Source organism: Crotalus tigris, unplaced genomic scaffold (genome assembly GCF_016545835.1).
Source record: "Crotalus tigris isolate CLP2741 ecotype Arizona unplaced genomic scaffold, ASM1654583v1 scf7180000018127.1262416, whole genome shotgun sequence".
Lineage (NCBI taxonomy): Eukaryota > Metazoa > Chordata > Lepidosauria > Squamata > Viperidae > Crotalus > Crotalus tigris.
In genome coordinates this window covers 437456-455711 of record NW_024096838.1, presented here as the reverse complement: position 1 = coordinate 455711, position 18256 = coordinate 437456, and the positions used below count along the sequence as shown (strand labels likewise).

Below are 18256 nucleotides of genomic sequence, written 5' to 3'. Positions count from 1 at the left end.
GAAGAAGAAGAAGAAGAAGAAGAAGAAGAAGAAGAAGAAGAAGAAGAAGAAGAAGAAGAAGAAGAAGAAGAAGAAGAAGAAGAAGAAGAAGATTCGCTTCTCATCCTGGAATAGAAGCAGAAATAGAAATAGAAAAAAATAGAAATAGATAGAAATTAGAAGTGGAAATAGAAATAGGATCTTGGAGGTCTTCTAGTCCTGCTCCCAAGTCAAGCAGGAGAACCTATACCATTTCAGACAAGTGACTGTCCAGTCTCTTCTTAAAAACCTCCAGTGAGGGAGCGCCCATGATTTCTATGGGCAACCTGTTCCATTGGTTAATTGTCCTTACTGTTAGGAACTTTCTCCTTAGTTCCAGGTTGCTTCTCTCTTTGATCAGTTTCCAACCATTGTTTCTTGTCCTCCCTCTGGTGCTTTGGTGAATAATTTGACGCTGTCTTCTTGGTGGCAGCCCCTCAAATACTGGAATACTGCTATAATGTCACCCCTATTTCTTCTTTTCTTTAGACTAGCCAAACCCACGTCCTGCAGCTGTTCTTCAGCTCTGACTGGATGGAGGGGCATGGAAGGATTTATACTTCCTTAAATACTATAAATCCTCCCATTCCCCACCATCCAATCAGAGCTGAAGAAGCTTCTTGGATGAGAAGTGAAACGTCTTCAAAGAAAAAACAAGAAAGTCAAGTTGCCTCTTGAAAAAGCATCTTTGGGACACTGATGGCTCATGTTTAAGTGATTGTCCACTAGGACTCCAGGATCCTTCTCACAGCTACGGCGTTTGAGCCAGATACCACCTATTCTATACCTGTGCCTTTGGTTGTCTTGCTTAGTTATTTCAATTTACCAATCTCTGCACAGACCAACGTGAAGAAACCAAATTACGTTTTATGAGGCAAAAGCGAATCCCTCTAGTGGGCAATCACTTGACCATGAGCCATCAATGTGCAGCAGCAGCCAAACAAGCTAATACAATCCTGGGTTGCATAAACAGAGGCATAGAATCAAGATCGCGCAAAGTATTAGTACCGCTTTATAAAACCCTAGTGAGACCACGCCTGGAATACTGCAGCCAATTTTGGTCACCATACTACAAAAAAGATGCTGAGACCTTGGAAAAGGTTCAGAGAAGAGCATGTAAGATGATCAAAGGCCTGAACACTAAAACATATGAAGAAGGGCAGCAGGACTTAGGTTTGGCTAGTCTAAAGAAAAGAAGAAATAGAGGTGACATGATAGCAGTAATTCCAGTATTTGAGAAGCTGCCACAAAGAAGAGGCAAATTATTCTCCAAAGCACCAAAGGGCAGGACAAGAAACAATGGTTGGAAACTGATCAAAGAGAGGAATTGAGAAAGTTCCTAACAGTGAGGACAATTAACCAGTGGAACAGCTTGCCTTCAGAAATTGTGGGTGCTCCATCACTGAAGTTTTTAAGAAGAGACTGGACAGCCACTTGCCTGAGATAGTAATAGTAGTAAAGTTGGAAGGGACCTTGGAGGTCATCTAGTCCAACCCCCTGCTCAGGCAGGAAACCCTACACCATTTCGGACAAATGGCTGTCCAGTCTCTTCTTAAAAACTTCCAGTGTTAGAGCATTTACTGCTTCTGGAGGCAGATTGTTCGACTGATTAATTGTTCTGACTGTCAGAAAGTTTCTCCTTAGTTCTAGGCTGCTTCTCTCCTTGATTAGTTTCCACCCATTGCTTCTTGTCCTGTCTTCAGGTGCTTTGGAAAATAGCTTAATTCCCTCTTCTTTATGGCAGCCCCTGAGATGGAATAAGTTTTCCTGCTTGAGTAGGGGGCTGGACTAGAAGACCTCCAAGGTCCCTTCCAATTCTATTCTATTCCATTCCATTCTATTTTATTATCGAGCTGCATGTAGCATAACAAAATTGACAAAAGCGAAAGGGGGGGAGGTTCTGAATACTTTCCATAAGATAGAATAGAACTGGAATGCACTGTGTCTCTTAAGTCTCCACAGACCAACATGAAGAAACCAAGTTTGGTTCGATGAGGCAAAAGAGCGTCCCTCTGTCCACTCCTCCCCAGCCCCTCCCCGCGCTCTTAAGCACCGCCTGCATTCTGCAGAAAACCCGCCAGGAGGCACCCTCTGCACGTACTGGAAGGACTGGCAGCTTCCAAGCTTCAGCGAAGAACTGAGCATGCGCCCGTCCGTTTTGATCCCTTTCTCGAGGATCGCTGCTCTGCCGAAGCTTTCGCGTCTCGCGAAGGAGAGCGATCCAGACGTTACTCAGCAGCCTAGGGAGAGGGGGCTGTTCTCTGTAAAGGGGTCTCGCGCTGGAGGCGAGCATCTGCAGACCTAACAAAGTCTTCACGGTAGAAGCCCTGGGAAGGGAAGAGATCGGTGTCCCATGTTGCTCTGCCTCTCCTATGCAGGCAAGGCAAGGTGGGTGGGTGGGTGAGAATCAAAGCTCCAGACAAGCCATGTTGCACCACCACCACCCCGGAATAAATTCAGGCTCCCCAAGGAGAAGGCAATCTGGGGGGGGGCATTTCTCCTCTATTTCCCGGGGGAAAACTCTGCATGGAGGAAGGGAGAGAGAGAGAGATTGCAAAACTCCAGCTGGAAAGCGAGACAGCTTTGCAGGAAAGCAGCTGAGGGTGGGGTTGCATTGCATGATTTCATCCGGGGTGGTTTGTAGCATCCTGTGTTTTGGCTTCAGTTGCGTGTTTTTGCCTGGGTGTGTGTGTGTGTGTGTGTGTGTGTGTGTGTGTGTCCTAGAGAGAATGTCAGTCCGTTCATATAAAAACGAAAAACTGCAGTTATGCTGGATCCAATTATGCTGGATCCAAAGAGGAAGACTTCTTAAATCAGCTTTTCCCAATATCGGAGACTTGAAGATGTGTGGACCGCAACTCCCAGACTTCCCCCGTCCACATAGCTGGCTGGGGAATCTTGGGAGTTGAAGTCCACACATTGTCAAGTTGTCAAGCTTGAGAACGTCCTCCTCAATCCTCTTGTGGTGCTCCAAATGTTTGAGGAAGGTTGATCCTGAAGATCTTGCATTCTGCTCTCCTCCCAGATCATCAGACACAGCTGTCTGTGTAAGGTGATCTGCACTCTTTTCTCCAGTATGTAATTAGAACCAACCATCTCCTCTTGGTTCTTAATTTTTCTTTGGCAGTGCTGGCTATCAGTAATCCCAACATTTCTTTTCCATTTTAGATGAATGATCTGGAAACCTCTTTTGCTTTATTGTGTCATTGTGTAAGAAATTTTATGAACTGGAATAGCCATAGCAACAAACCAGCCAATGAGAACTGGTTTTGATTAAGACACAGTATTGTGATCCAGCCTAGGTCTGGGCATGTCTTAGTCTTCTCTGTGTTGTTTTTTTTTGATCTCTTAAGAGTTGTTGATGTTTCCCAGAGCTGAATGAAACTGTATGTATCATTTTTATAGCATGCCCCCTGAGAGTGACACATCAGACACGGGGGAGGAAGATAGCCAGATCTGGGATTTCTTCGCAGGATCGGTCTGCAGTTACCCATGTTACTCTAGTGCATAGTGACATGGAATGCTCGCCTCCCAGCCTAGGAGCCGCACGCAACAGAGAAGTAATCAGCTGCAAGAACTTAGAACTCAGAAATACTTCTGACATGAGTGATGAAAGGATCAATCGACCGGGCCCCATAACGAGGTCTATGAGCCGTGTGCAGGCGCGTTTGTGCTTATAAACGAGCTCCCCCACCCTCTGGCTTTTAACACCCTGACGATGATGGCAGCAATATAGCCATCGAAAGCTAGGTTATTTATTTATTAAACATTTAATTGTTTTACCTCCTGGTGCTCCTTTTTATCTTTTGAATATGTATACACCCAGGAGACTACGTTCCTCAATTTTTATGTTAATTTTTAATATATATATATATATATATATATATATATATATATATATATATATAGGGGGTCGTCTTATACGCCCCCTATATATATAAATACTGTATTTTCCGGCATATAAGATGACTTTCTAACCATGCAAATCATCTCTGAAGTCAGGGGTTGTCTTATACGTCGAGTGGTCTTATATGCCAGAAAATACGGTATGTGTCCTGCTCATTTTGAATGTGTGCTTATTTTGGGGGCTTATTTTTGCGCTGGAAAGCTATAAAACTCTAACATATTATTATCTATCAATTAGAATAGAACTGGAAGGAATCTTGGATGTCTTCTAGTCCACCCTCTGTTCAAGCAGGAGACCCTATACCATTTTAGACAAGTGGCTGTGCAATCTCTTCTTAAAAACCTCCAGTGATGATGAAGCACCCACAACAACGTCTGAAGGCAACGTCTGTTCTACTGGTTGATTGTCCTCACTGATAGGAAGTTTCTCCTTAATTCCAGGTTGCTTCTCTCCTGGATCAGTTTCCAACCATTGTTTCTTGTCTTGCCTTCTGGTGCTTTGGGAAATAAGTTGACTCCCTCTTCTTTGTGGCAGCCCCTTAAATATTGGAATAACTTGTGGAGCAAAGAGGGGATGAAAAAGCGGTTGAGGCTTCTCCCGGGCTTCTGCACAATGTAGTTCTAGAGAAGAAAAGACCCTTGGACAACTGCAAGATTTCTTGGCTACATTTGAAGTTGTGCTAGAGGACAGAGAAAATGGAGGAATGTCTAGTATGCGATAGAGATGGAAAAGGCCCTCCAGATGCTCATTCTGGGACCTGTAGGGATATCTGGGCAGAAACTGGGCAGGAGGTCCTAGAGGAGAAGACAATCAGTTCAGAGGTCCAGCGCAGGCTCTTTAGGAGTGTCCGGTACCAAGAGTCTAAGGGGCCCCGAGAAATTTGCAGCCACCTTCACCACTTTTGCCGTCAGTGGCTACAGCCAGAAAGACACACTAAGGCTCAGATGTTGGATCTGGTGATCCTGGAGCAGCTCCTGGCCGTCCTGCCCCCAGACATGGAGAGATGGATCCGAGAGTGTGGAACAGAGACCAGCTCTCAGGCGATGGCCCTGGCCGAAGGTTTCCTCCTGAGCCAGGTGGAAGAGCAGAAGAAGACAGAGATCCAGGTGAGCGAGACCTTCATTTTGAGACTTAAAGGGGGTGTTAATGTTACAAACAGTGTTTGAGTCCTTAAATATCTCTTCAATATGAAGAGATGCTTAACACTGGTTCTTCTGCCACTTGCCACACAGAATGGTTGGGGGTCAGGTGGCATACAAGTTTAATAAATTATTATTGTTGGTCACATAGTCAGGTATTTAGACTGGATTTGGGTTGGTTTTTTTTTTTTTATCATCCTACCAAATGCTTCCCAAGGACCTGGGATAGGCAGATGTTGTTGTTTAAGAATATTAAATGAAACTTCGTAGGATATAAGCTGTTCCAAATTTGCAATTGACTGATGAGGATTTTATCATTCCAGTGGTGTTCAAGTGGTGCTGCAGATATTTTGGAATTGGACCCAAGGAGCCTATTACTATCTTTGCTTTCTTTTGCCACAGTCATTCTACTTCTATTTGCGCATCTTTGTAATTGGTGATTTTCTCCAGTTCTTTCTCTTCTATTCCGCTCTCTTCAGGTACAGCCACATCCACCATCCAAATTGTTTTTGTCTTTCTTACCAACATTTCTTAAGTGTGGGGTGTTACTATTACTACCGTGGACCAGGAGTTTTGCCGAGTTGTGAGGAGAGAACAAAATTCACTCTTTCTTCTGACGTGATATGTGAATTCTTCTTTCTTTCTACCTGCTACTTTCCTTCCAGGAGTCATTCTTGGACTTATTCCCTGATCATTCCAGGGATATACAAGATCCATCAAATTGCTCTCCGAAGCACCTTTCTACGAAGTTCACTGAGGAAGTTCAACATCAGGACACTTCACCAGGTAAGAATGGATTCCTTCCAAGTGGTGTGAAATTCCAGAGAAAGATTACAAGTACCTCTCATTGTCTGGGTCTTCTCATCCATAATTTTGCTTTTAAAAGCTCTTCTTCTACCATTTTTGTCTCCTTTACAGAAGATAGAACAGTTTCATTGATATTTCTAGGATCATCTCATTCTACTGATGGAGCTGAACAAGTAACTGAATCAGCTGCTCAGGTAGGAGGAGAAGCTTCAGAGAGTTGCAGAGAACCATTTTGAGGCCTCCTGATTGGTTGTGGGGTTGACAGATAATATTGTTGCTTCTACGCAACATGGAAAGAGGAAATGTGAATCCAGCCCTTGACCAGTTACCCTCATCTCCCTTCTGGTCAAAGTTCAATTGCTCAACTATCTGTTGGGAAACAGGTCATCAACGTATTGACAGCATTATACCGAAACTTCTATATTCCTAAATCATCCCTTTATGCTGCCTGCAGAATTCTGAGAGTTGAAGTCCACATGACTTAAAAGTTGGTCTAGAACAGTGGTTCTCAACCTGTGGGTCGGAATCCCATTTGGGGTCGAATGACCATTTCATGGGGATCGCCAAACAACGCAGTCCGCCATTTTTTTTCCCCCTTTTCCTTAGCTGTGCTACTCCCTTTTATGCTATTGGCTTTTGCAAGCCAATAGAATAGACTCTCTTGAATAGAGTCTAATTCTATTGGTTTTCAAAAGCCAATAGGAATTGTCAGGCTGTCTCTGCCCTGCTGAGCCCGCCAAAAGTCCCATTCTGCAAACGGTGCTGCATCAGTTGAGTAGTCCTCAACTTACGACCGGTTGAGTAGTCCTCGACTTACAACCGGTTGGGGGGTCGCGGCATTAAAAAGGTTGAGAACCACTGGTCTAGAAGCTACCGAGGCAATTTTGTGTAGCTGTTGAGAGAAAGAGCGTTAATCCCTGATAAGGTATCATAGCCCACATGTGATGCATGTACCAAAAAGGTTAGGGCTTTGGTTTTTTTTCCCCCTTCCTTTACACATGACCCCATTACCCTATTTGGCTGTAATACACATCATTGCTTTTGATTTTGAAATTCTTCATTTAATGTCTTTGATCTTGCTCATTAATGTTCTAACTTTGGTTTATATGGTTCCGACGTTTTTGCCATAGATTCCTTGTTCGGTATTTCAATCATTTGTTTATGTGTTCAATCACAGTTTATTTCCTGCTAGCACTGGGGGCATTACTTAAATTTATCACTTAATATTATTTTGTAAAAGAGCGGTGTGGTGGTCTAGTGGTGAAGACACTCACCTCCCACTCGGAAGGTTAAGAGTTCAATCCTAGATAGCAGCAGTTGTTTCTCTCTTAGGGCGCAAAGAAAAATATCTGCTGTGCACTCCATGCAGGCATCAGAAAGGGGATCCGGCCAGTAAACTCTCAGCTCCATCCAGTTGCCCCCACTCTACTTCCAATTAAAGATCTACAGCAGTGATGGCGAACCTTTTAGAGACCCAAGTGCCCAAAAACTGGCCCTGCCCCCTGCTCTACCTCCTACCCCGCTCCCGCTCTGCCCCCATCCTGCCTGCCCACAGGGCCACTCACTGCCTCCAGAGCCCACCGCAGATCACTCAACACCTTCAGGGCCCACCCAGCGCCATGGCAGCCATGCCCTCTGCCTGTGCCTCGCAGCATCAACTGTGCACAATGGGCCGTGAGGGCAGAGTCTTGTCTACACTGCCTGGCTGCCATGTCCTGGGCTGCACTGTTCCACGTGGGCCACACTCGGGGTTGACTCTTCTCCAGGAGGACTGCTGGTGAGAAGAGGGTCATGGGGGTAGGCAAGGCTGGGGCAACGGTATGTGTGCCCACAGAGAGGGCTCCGAGTGCCGTCTCTGGCACCCGTGCCATAGGTTCGCCACCACTGGCCTACAGGATCGTAAGAAAAAACATATAGTAAAAATGCTTGTTTCTGACCATAATGAAGATTGATTTTGATTTTTTTATCTGATACATAAAGGAGTGCCCTGAAGATATTTTTTTGTTGTTGTTGTTAAACCTAATCCCGGTGGAGACTTCAAAATAAGTACACGAGCACCAAATTTCTTTCTTTTACATCTAATTGGTTTGAGCATTTATCTCTGCCTAAAATGTCACACAGAAATGTTTCAGCACATCCTTCAGCAACTCTGAATGGTTGCAAATCGCTCAGAGTCCTGCATTTGAGACAGCCGTCTGCGTAAATCAAAATAGCAAATGATCAGGAAAAGTGGCCACTGAGAAGTGGTCAGCCTGGATTTGGAGGCAATCCAGAATAATTATTATTTTTTCCCTGAAGGTCACTGAAAATCCTTCGGAAATAGTAAAATGTATTTTTTAAATATAAATGTGTATTTACCAAGAGCAACTTAAACATAGGGGTTCTTTTTACTCTAACCAAGGAAGTTAATTTAGCCGTCATCAGAAGTCCCATCCTCTTCACCACAAAACAGTGAAGTTTCTTAGCCTTGCCACAAATGTTTTATCGATCAACGCCTGCCTTCCGTGCCACTTTCCTCATAAAATATTTTGCATCCTTTAGAAACACCCATGTGCAGAGATCTCTGCTTTAAAGATTGGTCAGCAAAGGAAGAGAGTTGGCAAGTAGTTCCTTGAGCTGTTTGTTAACATGTTCCTGTTTTTCCTTGTTCAGGAGAGTTTTGTGTCCTTCGAGGAAGTGGCGGTGCATTTTTCTGAGGAGGAATGGTCTCAGCTGGATTCCTACCAAAAAGCCCTTCATAGAGAAGTCATGCAGGAGAATTCCCAGAATGTGGCCTCTCTGGGTAAGGACCTCTGCTGGGCCCTCAGATACTTAGAGGAGACGTTTGTCATATGATGAATTTTGCTATTTCTCTGTAAAAGATAGCTCTGCTCCTAGGAAGAGACAAAGCCAGTAGCTTAGGTTTGTTGTTGTTGTTGTTAGTTGCGAAGTCGTGTCCGATCCATCGCGACCCCATGGACAACGTTCCTCCAGGCCTTCCTGTCCTCTACCATCTTCTGGAGTCCATTTAAGCTCACGCCTACTGCTTCCGTGACTCCATCCAGCCATCTCATTCTCCGTCGTCCCCTTCTTCTCTTGCCCTCCATCTTTCCCAGCATTAGGCTCTTCTCCAGTGAGTCCTTCCTTCTCATTAGGTGGCCAAAGTATTTGAGTTTCAACTTCAGGATCTGGCCTTCTAAAGAGCAGTCGGGGTTGATCTCTTCTAGGACTGACCAGTTTGATCGCCTTGCAGTCCAGGGGACTCGCAGGAGTCTTCTCCAGCACCAGAGTTCAAAGGCCTCAATTCTTTGGCACTCAGCCTTTCTTATGATTAGGTTAGGATCAAGGAATTGCACAGCAGGTGTACAAATGAAGTCAGAGACCCTGACAGGAACTTGCAGTTTTATATAAAATAAATATATTTTACATCTATACAGCAGACAAGATAGTCAAGCAATCAGGAGCACCATGAGGTAAATTGCAGAGCACATAGAGCACAGAAGAAAAAGGCGGGGGGAAAAGGGAAACTTCCCCTCCACGCTCACAGCAACCAATCACGGAACAGATTACCTCACGCCGGAGCCAGCACTCTCCAATGAATCAAATATAACTGCATTCTGGCTCACTGCCCAACCCCACTGCTCCAGCTACTAAATAATATAAGAGTAAGAATGAAGAGAAGAGGAGGAGAGGAGAGGATAAGAGAGGAGAGAAGAGAAGATCAGGATAGGATAAGATAGGATAGGATAGGAATGGAATGGAATGGAATAGAATAGAATAGAATAGAATAGAATAGAATAGAATAGAATAGAAATAGAAATAGAAAATATGGAATGGAATAGAATAGAGTAGAGTAGAGTAGAATATGGAAAGAATAGAATAGAATAGAAATAGAAATAGAAAATATGGAATGGAATGGAATAGAGTAGAGTAGAGTAGAGTAGAGTAGAGTAGAGTAGAGTAGAGTAGAGTAGAGTAGAATATGGAAAGAATAGAAAATAGAATAGAATAGAATAGAATAGAATAGAATAGAATAGAATAGAATAGAATAGAATAGAATAGGAATTCTTTTAATTCCTAACCAATGTTGTTGTGTAGGTCTTGAGCAACTAACCTTGCTTTATATTGTATTTCATCATTCATCAAAAGTTTTTTTTTTGTACACCCATCTGCACCCAACAGCTTTTTGTCCCTCTGATAACCTCATTGAGGTGAAAGCTTTATATTTTTGCGTAGACAACATTTATTTATCCATAGCCTTTTTCTATTTCTCTTGTTCTGCCAGAGGAAAATGTAATACTTCTATGCAATTTGGGGACTCATAAAAGATGTTACATGCTTTTACCTCATCAACAGTGAATCTTTCTGGAGGAACACTTTTGTTTGCTCCTTCAGACCTCCATGGAATAAACAGTTCCTATTTCACAGAATCTCAGTTCTAAACATTCTAACATTTGAGCTATTCTTGGATTGCTGTTTAACATGTCTATGTGAATGTTGCAAAAGCTGCTGAAAAATTGGGTACAACAACAACAACAACAATAATAATATTTGGAAGGGACCTTGGAGGTCATCTAGTCCAACCCCCTGCTCAGGCAGGAAACCAGTCATGTGATATCTTGACTTACAACTGCAGCAAGCTACAGACATAAGTCAAGGATTACCAATAGTATTTTCCCAGAGAATTGGATGGTCTTGATGCCTTCTTTCTTTCCAAAAGACTTTGAAGACGAACGTTGCTGAGAATTGATAGCAATATGTAAGGAAGGAAAATTGATTAATGAAGGGGGAAAAAATGTAACAACATTGATATGCTTTTGGTTTAAGATCAATGATCCATGGAGTTTTTGGTGCTTTCTGAGCTTGATGGTTTGGTTGCAGATGTTTCATTACCTAACTAGGTAACGGCATCACAGCTAGTTAACTAGTTGGGTAATAAACATATGCAACAAACTACTAACCTCAGAGAGCACCAAGGACGCCATAGTTAAACTGTGCTGCATAGATTCTCTTCTGTTAGAATCAATGGATCCTATATAGATATAATCTTTATCAAAAGTCAGCATTCAATAAACTTTAGATTGTCTTTTATGTTGATCAGTACAACAGACTTCCGAAAAGCTGCTTAGTCTTGGTCAACCTTCCCAGCTGGATGTTTAGAGTCACTTCTTATTCTTTAAACTTTATTTTTTTGTACCTTGCCATAACTTGCTTTCTTCTTCTTTTAAGGATTGAATGAGCAGCGGAACAAGACTTGTGAGATAACACTCCAGACAATCCAATCCGTGAAGGGAGCAGAACAAATCGCAAATCAGAAGGGAACAAAATATTGCCGAAGAAATGTATCAAAACATGGAAATAAGGAAAGCTTAGTTTTCCAGCCTGTTAGGAGTGGAAATAATTTTGCTGCGCAACAACAAAACAAAGAATATTTGGGGAACAGAGTGAAAAAATTCAAAGAGAAATCAGATATAAAGAAACATTACAAAACTCATTCTACGCAACAATATGGATACAAAGAGGGTGAAAACGGTTGCAGTGGGACCCTTATTCTTCCCTTAGCTGGAAGGGACAGTATGGGAGATAAACCCTATAAGTGCATGGAATGTGGAAAGAATTTCAGGTGGAATTGTCGGCTTATTTCCCACAAAAGGATCCACACAGGTGAGAAACCCTATAAGTGCATGGAATGTGGAAAGAATTTCAGGTGTAATAGTCAGCTTATTTCCCACAAAAGGATCCACACAGGTGAGAAACCATACAAATGCACAGAATGTGGAAAGAGATTCACTGAGAACAGTATCCTTGCATGCCACAAAAGGATCCACACAGCTGAGAAACCCTATAAGTGCATGGAGTGCGGAAAGAATTTCAGGTGGAATTGTCGGCTTATTTCCCACAAAAGGGTCCACACAGGTGAGAAACCATACAAATGCACAGTGTGTGGAAAAAGATTCAGCGAGAACACTTTCCTTACATGCCATAAAAGGATCCATACAGGAGGGAAACCCTATAAATGCTTGGAGTGTGGAAAATGTTTCCAGGAAATTAGATGCCTTACTTCCCATAAGAGTATCCACATGGGAGAGAATCCCTATAAATGCCTGGAGTGTGGAAAAAGCTTCAGTCAGAGAAGTAATCTCTTTTCTCACAAAACAATCCACACAGGGGAAAAGCCATATAAATGTCTGGAATGCGGAAAGACATTCCGTGAAAATGGATCCCTTACTTCCCATAAAAGGATCCACACGGGTGAAAAACCATACAAATGCCTGGAATGTGGAAGGACATTCCGTGAAAATGGATCCCTTACTTCCCATAAAAGGATCCACACAGGGGAGAAACCCTACAGATGTACGGAGTGTGGGAGGAGCTTCGCGAATAGTAGTAACCTTAATTCACATTACAGGATCCACATGCGAGAGAAACCATATAGATGCATGATGTGTGGAAAGGAATTCCACCAGGAGAGTCACCTTACTTCTCATAAAAGGATCCACTGGGCTCCTAATCCATAGAAATACTAGATTTATTTGCTTCAGTTCATACATACTCAATCTTTCAAACCTTGGAGGGTTTGTGCCTTAAATTTCTCATGAGTTTCTTTCTGATACACAAGAGAATAAGGATTAAACAATAATAATAATAACAAAAACAATAACAAAAATAATAGAGTTGGAAGGGACCTTGGAGGTCTAGTTTCCTGCTCAGGCAGGAAACCCTATACCATTTCAGACAAATGGTTGTCCAATCTCTTCTTTAAAAACTTCCAGTGTTGGAGAATTCGCAACTTCTGGAGGCAGGTTGTTCCACTGATTATTCTGTCAGGAAATTTCTCCTTAGTTCTAGGTTGCTTCTCTCTTCTTGTCCTGCCTTCAGGCGCTTTGGAAAATAGCTTGACTCCCTCTTCTTTGTGGCAGTCCCTGAGATATTGGAACACTGCTATCCCGTCCCCCCTCGTCCTTCTCTTCATTAAACGAGACATACCCAATTCCAGCAACCGTTCCTTATATGCTTTAGTCTCCAGTCCCCTAATCATCTTTGTTGCTCTTCTTGGTACTCTTTCTAGAGTCTCAACATCTAGTATTAAAAGGTACTAAGGTACTAATTAGTACAAAATCACATGGAGCAGAAATGTCTTTAAATCTTACTCATTTAGCTGCCTAATAACAGAAAAATGTAATTAGGCAGTAAAATGAATAAATATTTACAGATATTTCTGCTCCATGTGATTTTGTATTGTGTGAACTCAGCCCCCAGGCAGAGCCTAAGCTTGAATTAACAGAGCTTGCAAGGCTAAACCCTTGTAAATCATGATATTGCTTTGTATATTGTGTATATTGTGCGCCAATCAGCTAGAACGGAGTTGAAGCCACTTGAAAACGGCCTGATTTCGGCTCGTCTGGAGCCTACGAGGCTTGTTAAAGCCTGAGAGGCCTAATCCACAGCTATGAGGTTTTTTTTTATTAATCCTAAAAGCCAATCTAAACTAACAAGCAATTTGGAATCAATTTAGAAGAGCTACAATACTAAAGAAAACTCAGTTACATTACAATCTTATCCAAAAAGAAATTAACTTAGACTAACTGAGGTGCCAATCTAAATTGCGTCCTACTGAGCTGAGACTAAGTCAATAACTGGGAAGACACTCCCAGAGGGAGGCATGGCTAAAGGTCTGGCTTAGTCTCATCTGAGCAGGAAGGCTGAGATTACCCACTGGTGGATTCTACACTCATCATGCTGGAGAAGGGGCGTTGTCTTACCTGAACACCCTTAAGGTCGGTCTAGGCAGGTGTCATATTAGTGGAGCCATTGCGTCAGACTTCGTCATTGGTGCTTTGCCTCATCAATAACTGGGAAGACACTCCCAGAGGGAGGCATGGCTAAAGTTCTGACTTAGTCTCATCTGAGCAGGAAGGCTGATATCCCCCCCCCCCAATTTTCTTTTACAAGTCCTGTTAATGATGAATCTGTTCTGTCCTAATGAAGCTGATGTCCTAATAAAGTTGGATAGTTTTAAAGGTGATATCAGACTCCATGTTAATTTGCCACCATTTGGGAGCAAAGATTGGCAGAAGTCTCCAATCTGGTTTTGGATAGAGAAAAATTTACTCCCTTCTCTTTAAAATGCTTTTTTTTTTTTTTAATACCAAGAGCATGCACAATAGGGAAAAGCTCATAAAGATGCTTTTTCACCAGGCAACTGAACTTCCTTGTTTTTCTTTGAAGACGTTTCGCTTCTCATCCAAGAAGCTTCTTCAGCTCTGACTGGATAGTGGGGAATGGAAGGATTTATACTCCTTGCAGACAGCTGGCCATTTGCATCCTTTTAGAGTCACTGAGGCCACTTGGAGGTTTATCTGTGTTGTAGACTGAAGATAAATGACGTCATATCCTTCCCCCTCTGTTGTGAGTTCAGTTTTGACATATATGGCCTCTTTGACTGAGAATCTCCATAAACTTACAAGGGTATGACGGAAAACAAATCTTGTAGCCAAGCAGCAGATCTTTTCATAACAATTCTGCTTGAGCAGGGGTTGGACTAGATGTCCAAGGTTCCTTTATTTGTCTATGGAGATTCTCAGTCATCCAGGTCATGGTTGAAAGATGGATTTGAAAGAGGGGGTCAAAGAGGCCATCCATGTCATTGAACAGATCTCTCTCAATAGAGGGGAGGGATACGACATCATCTATCTCCAGTCTATAGTCCTTTTAGCGGTTCCAAAAAGGCTCCACACCCCGTTTGTACTACTCAGGTGACCCTGAGGACACAAATAAACCTCCAAGTGGCCTCAATGACTCTAAAAGGATGCAAATGACCAGCTGTCTGCAAGGAGTATAAATCCTTCCATTCCCCACCATCCAATCAGAGCTGAAAAAGCTTCTTGGATGAGAAGCAAAATGTCTTTGAAGGAAAAAGGAGAAAGTCCAGTTGCCTTGTGAAAAAGCATCTTTGGAATTCCAGCTTTATTGTTGTATACTTGCCCATGCCTCCAGGCATTTTAAAAGATGGTCATCTGCAGCATTCAGAATGCACTAAAGGCAAATGAGGTAGGATTCCACAGGGAAGACTATTTTAAAGGATGCAGGATTTGGGGCAAAAGTAGAGTTTTACTGAGGTAGATTTGTCCCCAAAAGATGGTTAAATGTGGCATAGTGGACTGTCTTGCATTCCCTATTGCAGGGAGCCCTTGTGATGTCTATGATTGCAACAGAGGTGCCATTAAAATGATACTCTGCAATATCCTAAGAGAGGCCAAACCTCCACCCAGGATTCTTTCTGTTTGCCCGGTGATCCTTTGGGTTGAATTAAGACTCCCTGGTCTGGGTTGAAATGCCACAAGCGAGAAACAAAATGTATAAAATTATTAACTTTTATATAACCATCCATTGCTTCTTGTCCTACCCTTGGGTGCTCTGGAGAATGTCTCCCCCCCCCCGCCTAGTCCTTCTTTTCTCTAGACTAGCCAAACTCAAATCCTGCAGCCCTTCTTCATGTTTTAGTCTCCAGGCCTTTAGTCATCTTAGTTGCTCTTCTTTGTACTTTTCCCAAAGTCTCAACATCTTTTTTGTAATGTGAGCAAAACTGGATGCAGATGCGTTCTTACTAAGGCTTTATAAAGCGGTACTAATACACATGATTTTGATTCTATGCCTGTTTATACAATCAAAGATTGTATTTGTATTAGCTTTTTTGCCTGCTAGCCACACACTGCTGGTTCATGTTAAATGATCATCCGCTAGGATTCCAATAGTCAACCACCTTCCTTGTGGGATGCCAAGGACATTGGGTGGTACCTCAGGGACATTCCTTCTTCTTGTTGTTGTCAGACCCAGCGTGCTACCCACCTTCCGATAGCCCATCGCCAGGTCGGAAAACAGTGGACGGTCCATGTGCTCCCAGTCGGGTCCGGTGGCTCCGTGTGCTGCACCGCCATCACAGCTACGGAGTTGGTGCTGGGATTCCCGGACCGGCAGCCGAGCGGTCATGTGACCATCTGACATCGGCAGGAACACCCGGCTGGTTGCTACGCCATGATAGGGAGCGAGAGGGGCCGATTTGACTAGATGTTGTTTGTTGCTGATAGGGCTGAGGTCGCTGGGTCTGACAAGCATGGACACTGGAACAGGGAACTGGGTAGTAGGGCGGAATGGTATTAATTCTGTTGGGGTTACTATTACGGTTGGAATGAGAACAGCGAAAGCGCAGCATTTGGAATCAATGTATTAATGGGGTGTGAGTATTAGCTGGGATTGGGCGTGGTGCGGATGGAGTTTAATCACGGGAGGTTATTGGGCACGGCGCGGGTGGAATCTAATTACGAGTAGTAATTGGGGTGTGTACTATGGGCGTGGTGGTGTGGTGTATTTAGGGCACTGGAAGGAGGTCCCTTCCAATGCTAACTTCGTTTCAACATAGTGTATTAAACTTGTTGAATGCTGCAACGTTCCTGTCTCTTGGCTTTTGTGAAGCGCAGCTAGGACGTTCTTACACTTGTGCCAAATCCATTATCGGACATTGGCAATCATGTTGGTGATCCTGTTTTTATCAGCAGCCGCACGAAAAAGTGCTGCTGAGTTTTGTCCAAACCAGTCCCTTAGATTTTGAAGCCATGATATTCTTCTTCTGCCTGGACCTCATTTGCCTTCAGTCTTTCCCTGAAGGTTTAAATGGAGTGTGCCCTATTTTTCTGGGTGTCGCATTACATGTCCGAAATATTCTAATTTTCGTTTTTTAATTGTTTTGATGATTTCCCTTGGCTTTCCCAGGCGGCTTATCACCTCCTCATTTCTGATCTTTCCATGACTGTAAAGCAGTGGTTCTCAACCTGTGGGTCGGGACCCCATTTGGGGTCGAACGACCCTTTCACGGGGGTCACCAAACAACGCAGTCCGCCATTTTTTCCCCCTTTTCCTTAGCTGTGCTACTCCCTTTTATTCTATTGGCTTTTGAAAGCCAATAGAAGAGACTCTCTTGAATAGAGTCTAATTCTATTGGCTTTCAAAAGCCAATTGGAATTGTCCAGGCTATCTCTGCCCTGCTGAGCCCGCCAAAAGTCCCATTCTGCAAACGGTGCTGCACTAGTTGAGCAGTCGTCGACTTACGACCAGTTGAGTAGTCCTCAACTTACGACTAGTTGGGGGCCACGGCATTAAAAAGGTTGAGAACCACTGCCCTAAAGGCATTCTGAGGCAACCATCAAAGCTATCATGGGATTCCTGGTCAACAAAAAAATTCAGAAACTAATCCACAAGAAGGAACCTCCACCCTCAAAAATCCCATTGTCAGTGTCCCCCTTAAATGCAATATCGGAACCAATAAACCAGGCAGTCCTTTCCCAGGAATTGGGGGTTAAGAGGGTCTTCCCTCCACCCAGATCTCCTCCACTTCCTTCTTGGGAGCAAAGTGATGGATCTGGGCTTTGCTTCCCCCCCCCCCCAATGCATGAAAGAGGGTGGCAGTGCAACATGGGTCCCGGGCTACCCGCTTCCCAGGACTCAGAAGGTGGACCTTAAGAGGACATTTCGCCCCATCTGCATCCCTTCCCCAACCCAAGAAGGCCTCCGTATTCAGATGAGCAGAGCCCCATTGCCTGGCTTGAGCGTGGAAAAAGGGTGGCAGGGGAACATGGGACACGGGATTGCTCCCCCACCCGCCTTCCTAAGCTCCTATTCCCGTCTGGGGACGCCATTTCCTGCTTAAGTCCACCAGCGGGTCTCTTGCGCATGCTCCGCTCCCTCCCGAAGCTCGGAGGCTGCCCGACCCTCCATCTTTACCCAGGGCGCAGCTGCTTGGACCGTCCGAGGGTCACACGCCCAGCCCAGAGGCGGAGCGACGTCCGCCAAAGCGTGGCCTCTCTAGGACGCTGCGCTCGCTCGTTTTAACCGCTTTTGTCCCGCAGGGAGGCGAACGCGGCTGCGAGGAAAGTTTGGCAAGGACGGGGAATCGCGGTGAGTGGGGGGAAGCTTTCCACGCGGGAAGGGGGATCACGTCGCGCTGGAGACGGAGAGGGTGCGATCTCTCCCCCTCCCAAGTGCTGAGTCCCGGGGAAGAGGAGGGGGAGGGAAGCCCGGGGTCCCATGTTCCCCTGCCGCCCCATTGCATGCATGGATGGGGGAAACCTGCGCGGAGAGGAAGCGATTGCAGAATTGCAGCAGGGAGACTGGACGTTTCGTAGCAAAGGAGGCTGCATTCAGGCAAAATGCCTGGCTTAGTCTGGCTGCTTGGAGGGAGGACCCCAGGAGCCCCCCTGGTGCCAATCAATCAATCAGAATAGATTGGAAGGGACCTTGGAGGTCTTCTAGTCCAGCCCCCTGCTGAAGCAGGAGACTCCTCCCCTCCTCCTCCTCAGAATAATAGATTGGAAGGGACCTTGGAGGTCTTCTAGTCCAGCCCCCTGCTCAA

The 18256-nt window shown here is 44.3% G+C and overlaps 1 protein-coding gene across 1 annotated transcript in view; it reads left to right on the top strand.

Moving 5' to 3' along the window:
• LOC120310155 (zinc finger protein 208-like) overlaps positions 1 to 18256 on the top strand; it is a 50938-nt gene that overhangs the window by 17223 nt on the left and 15459 nt on the right. Inside the window, exons 8-12 of the mRNA XM_039348255.1 lie at positions 4609 to 5031; positions 5730 to 5850; positions 5983 to 6065; positions 8524 to 8653; positions 11080 to 12365. Of these exons, the coding sequence (XP_039204189.1) occupies positions 4609 to 5031; positions 5730 to 5850; positions 5983 to 6065; positions 8524 to 8653; positions 11080 to 12365 (2043 nt within the window). The remainder of the gene's footprint in view (positions 1 to 4608; positions 5032 to 5729; positions 5851 to 5982; positions 6066 to 8523; positions 8654 to 11079; positions 12366 to 18256) is intronic.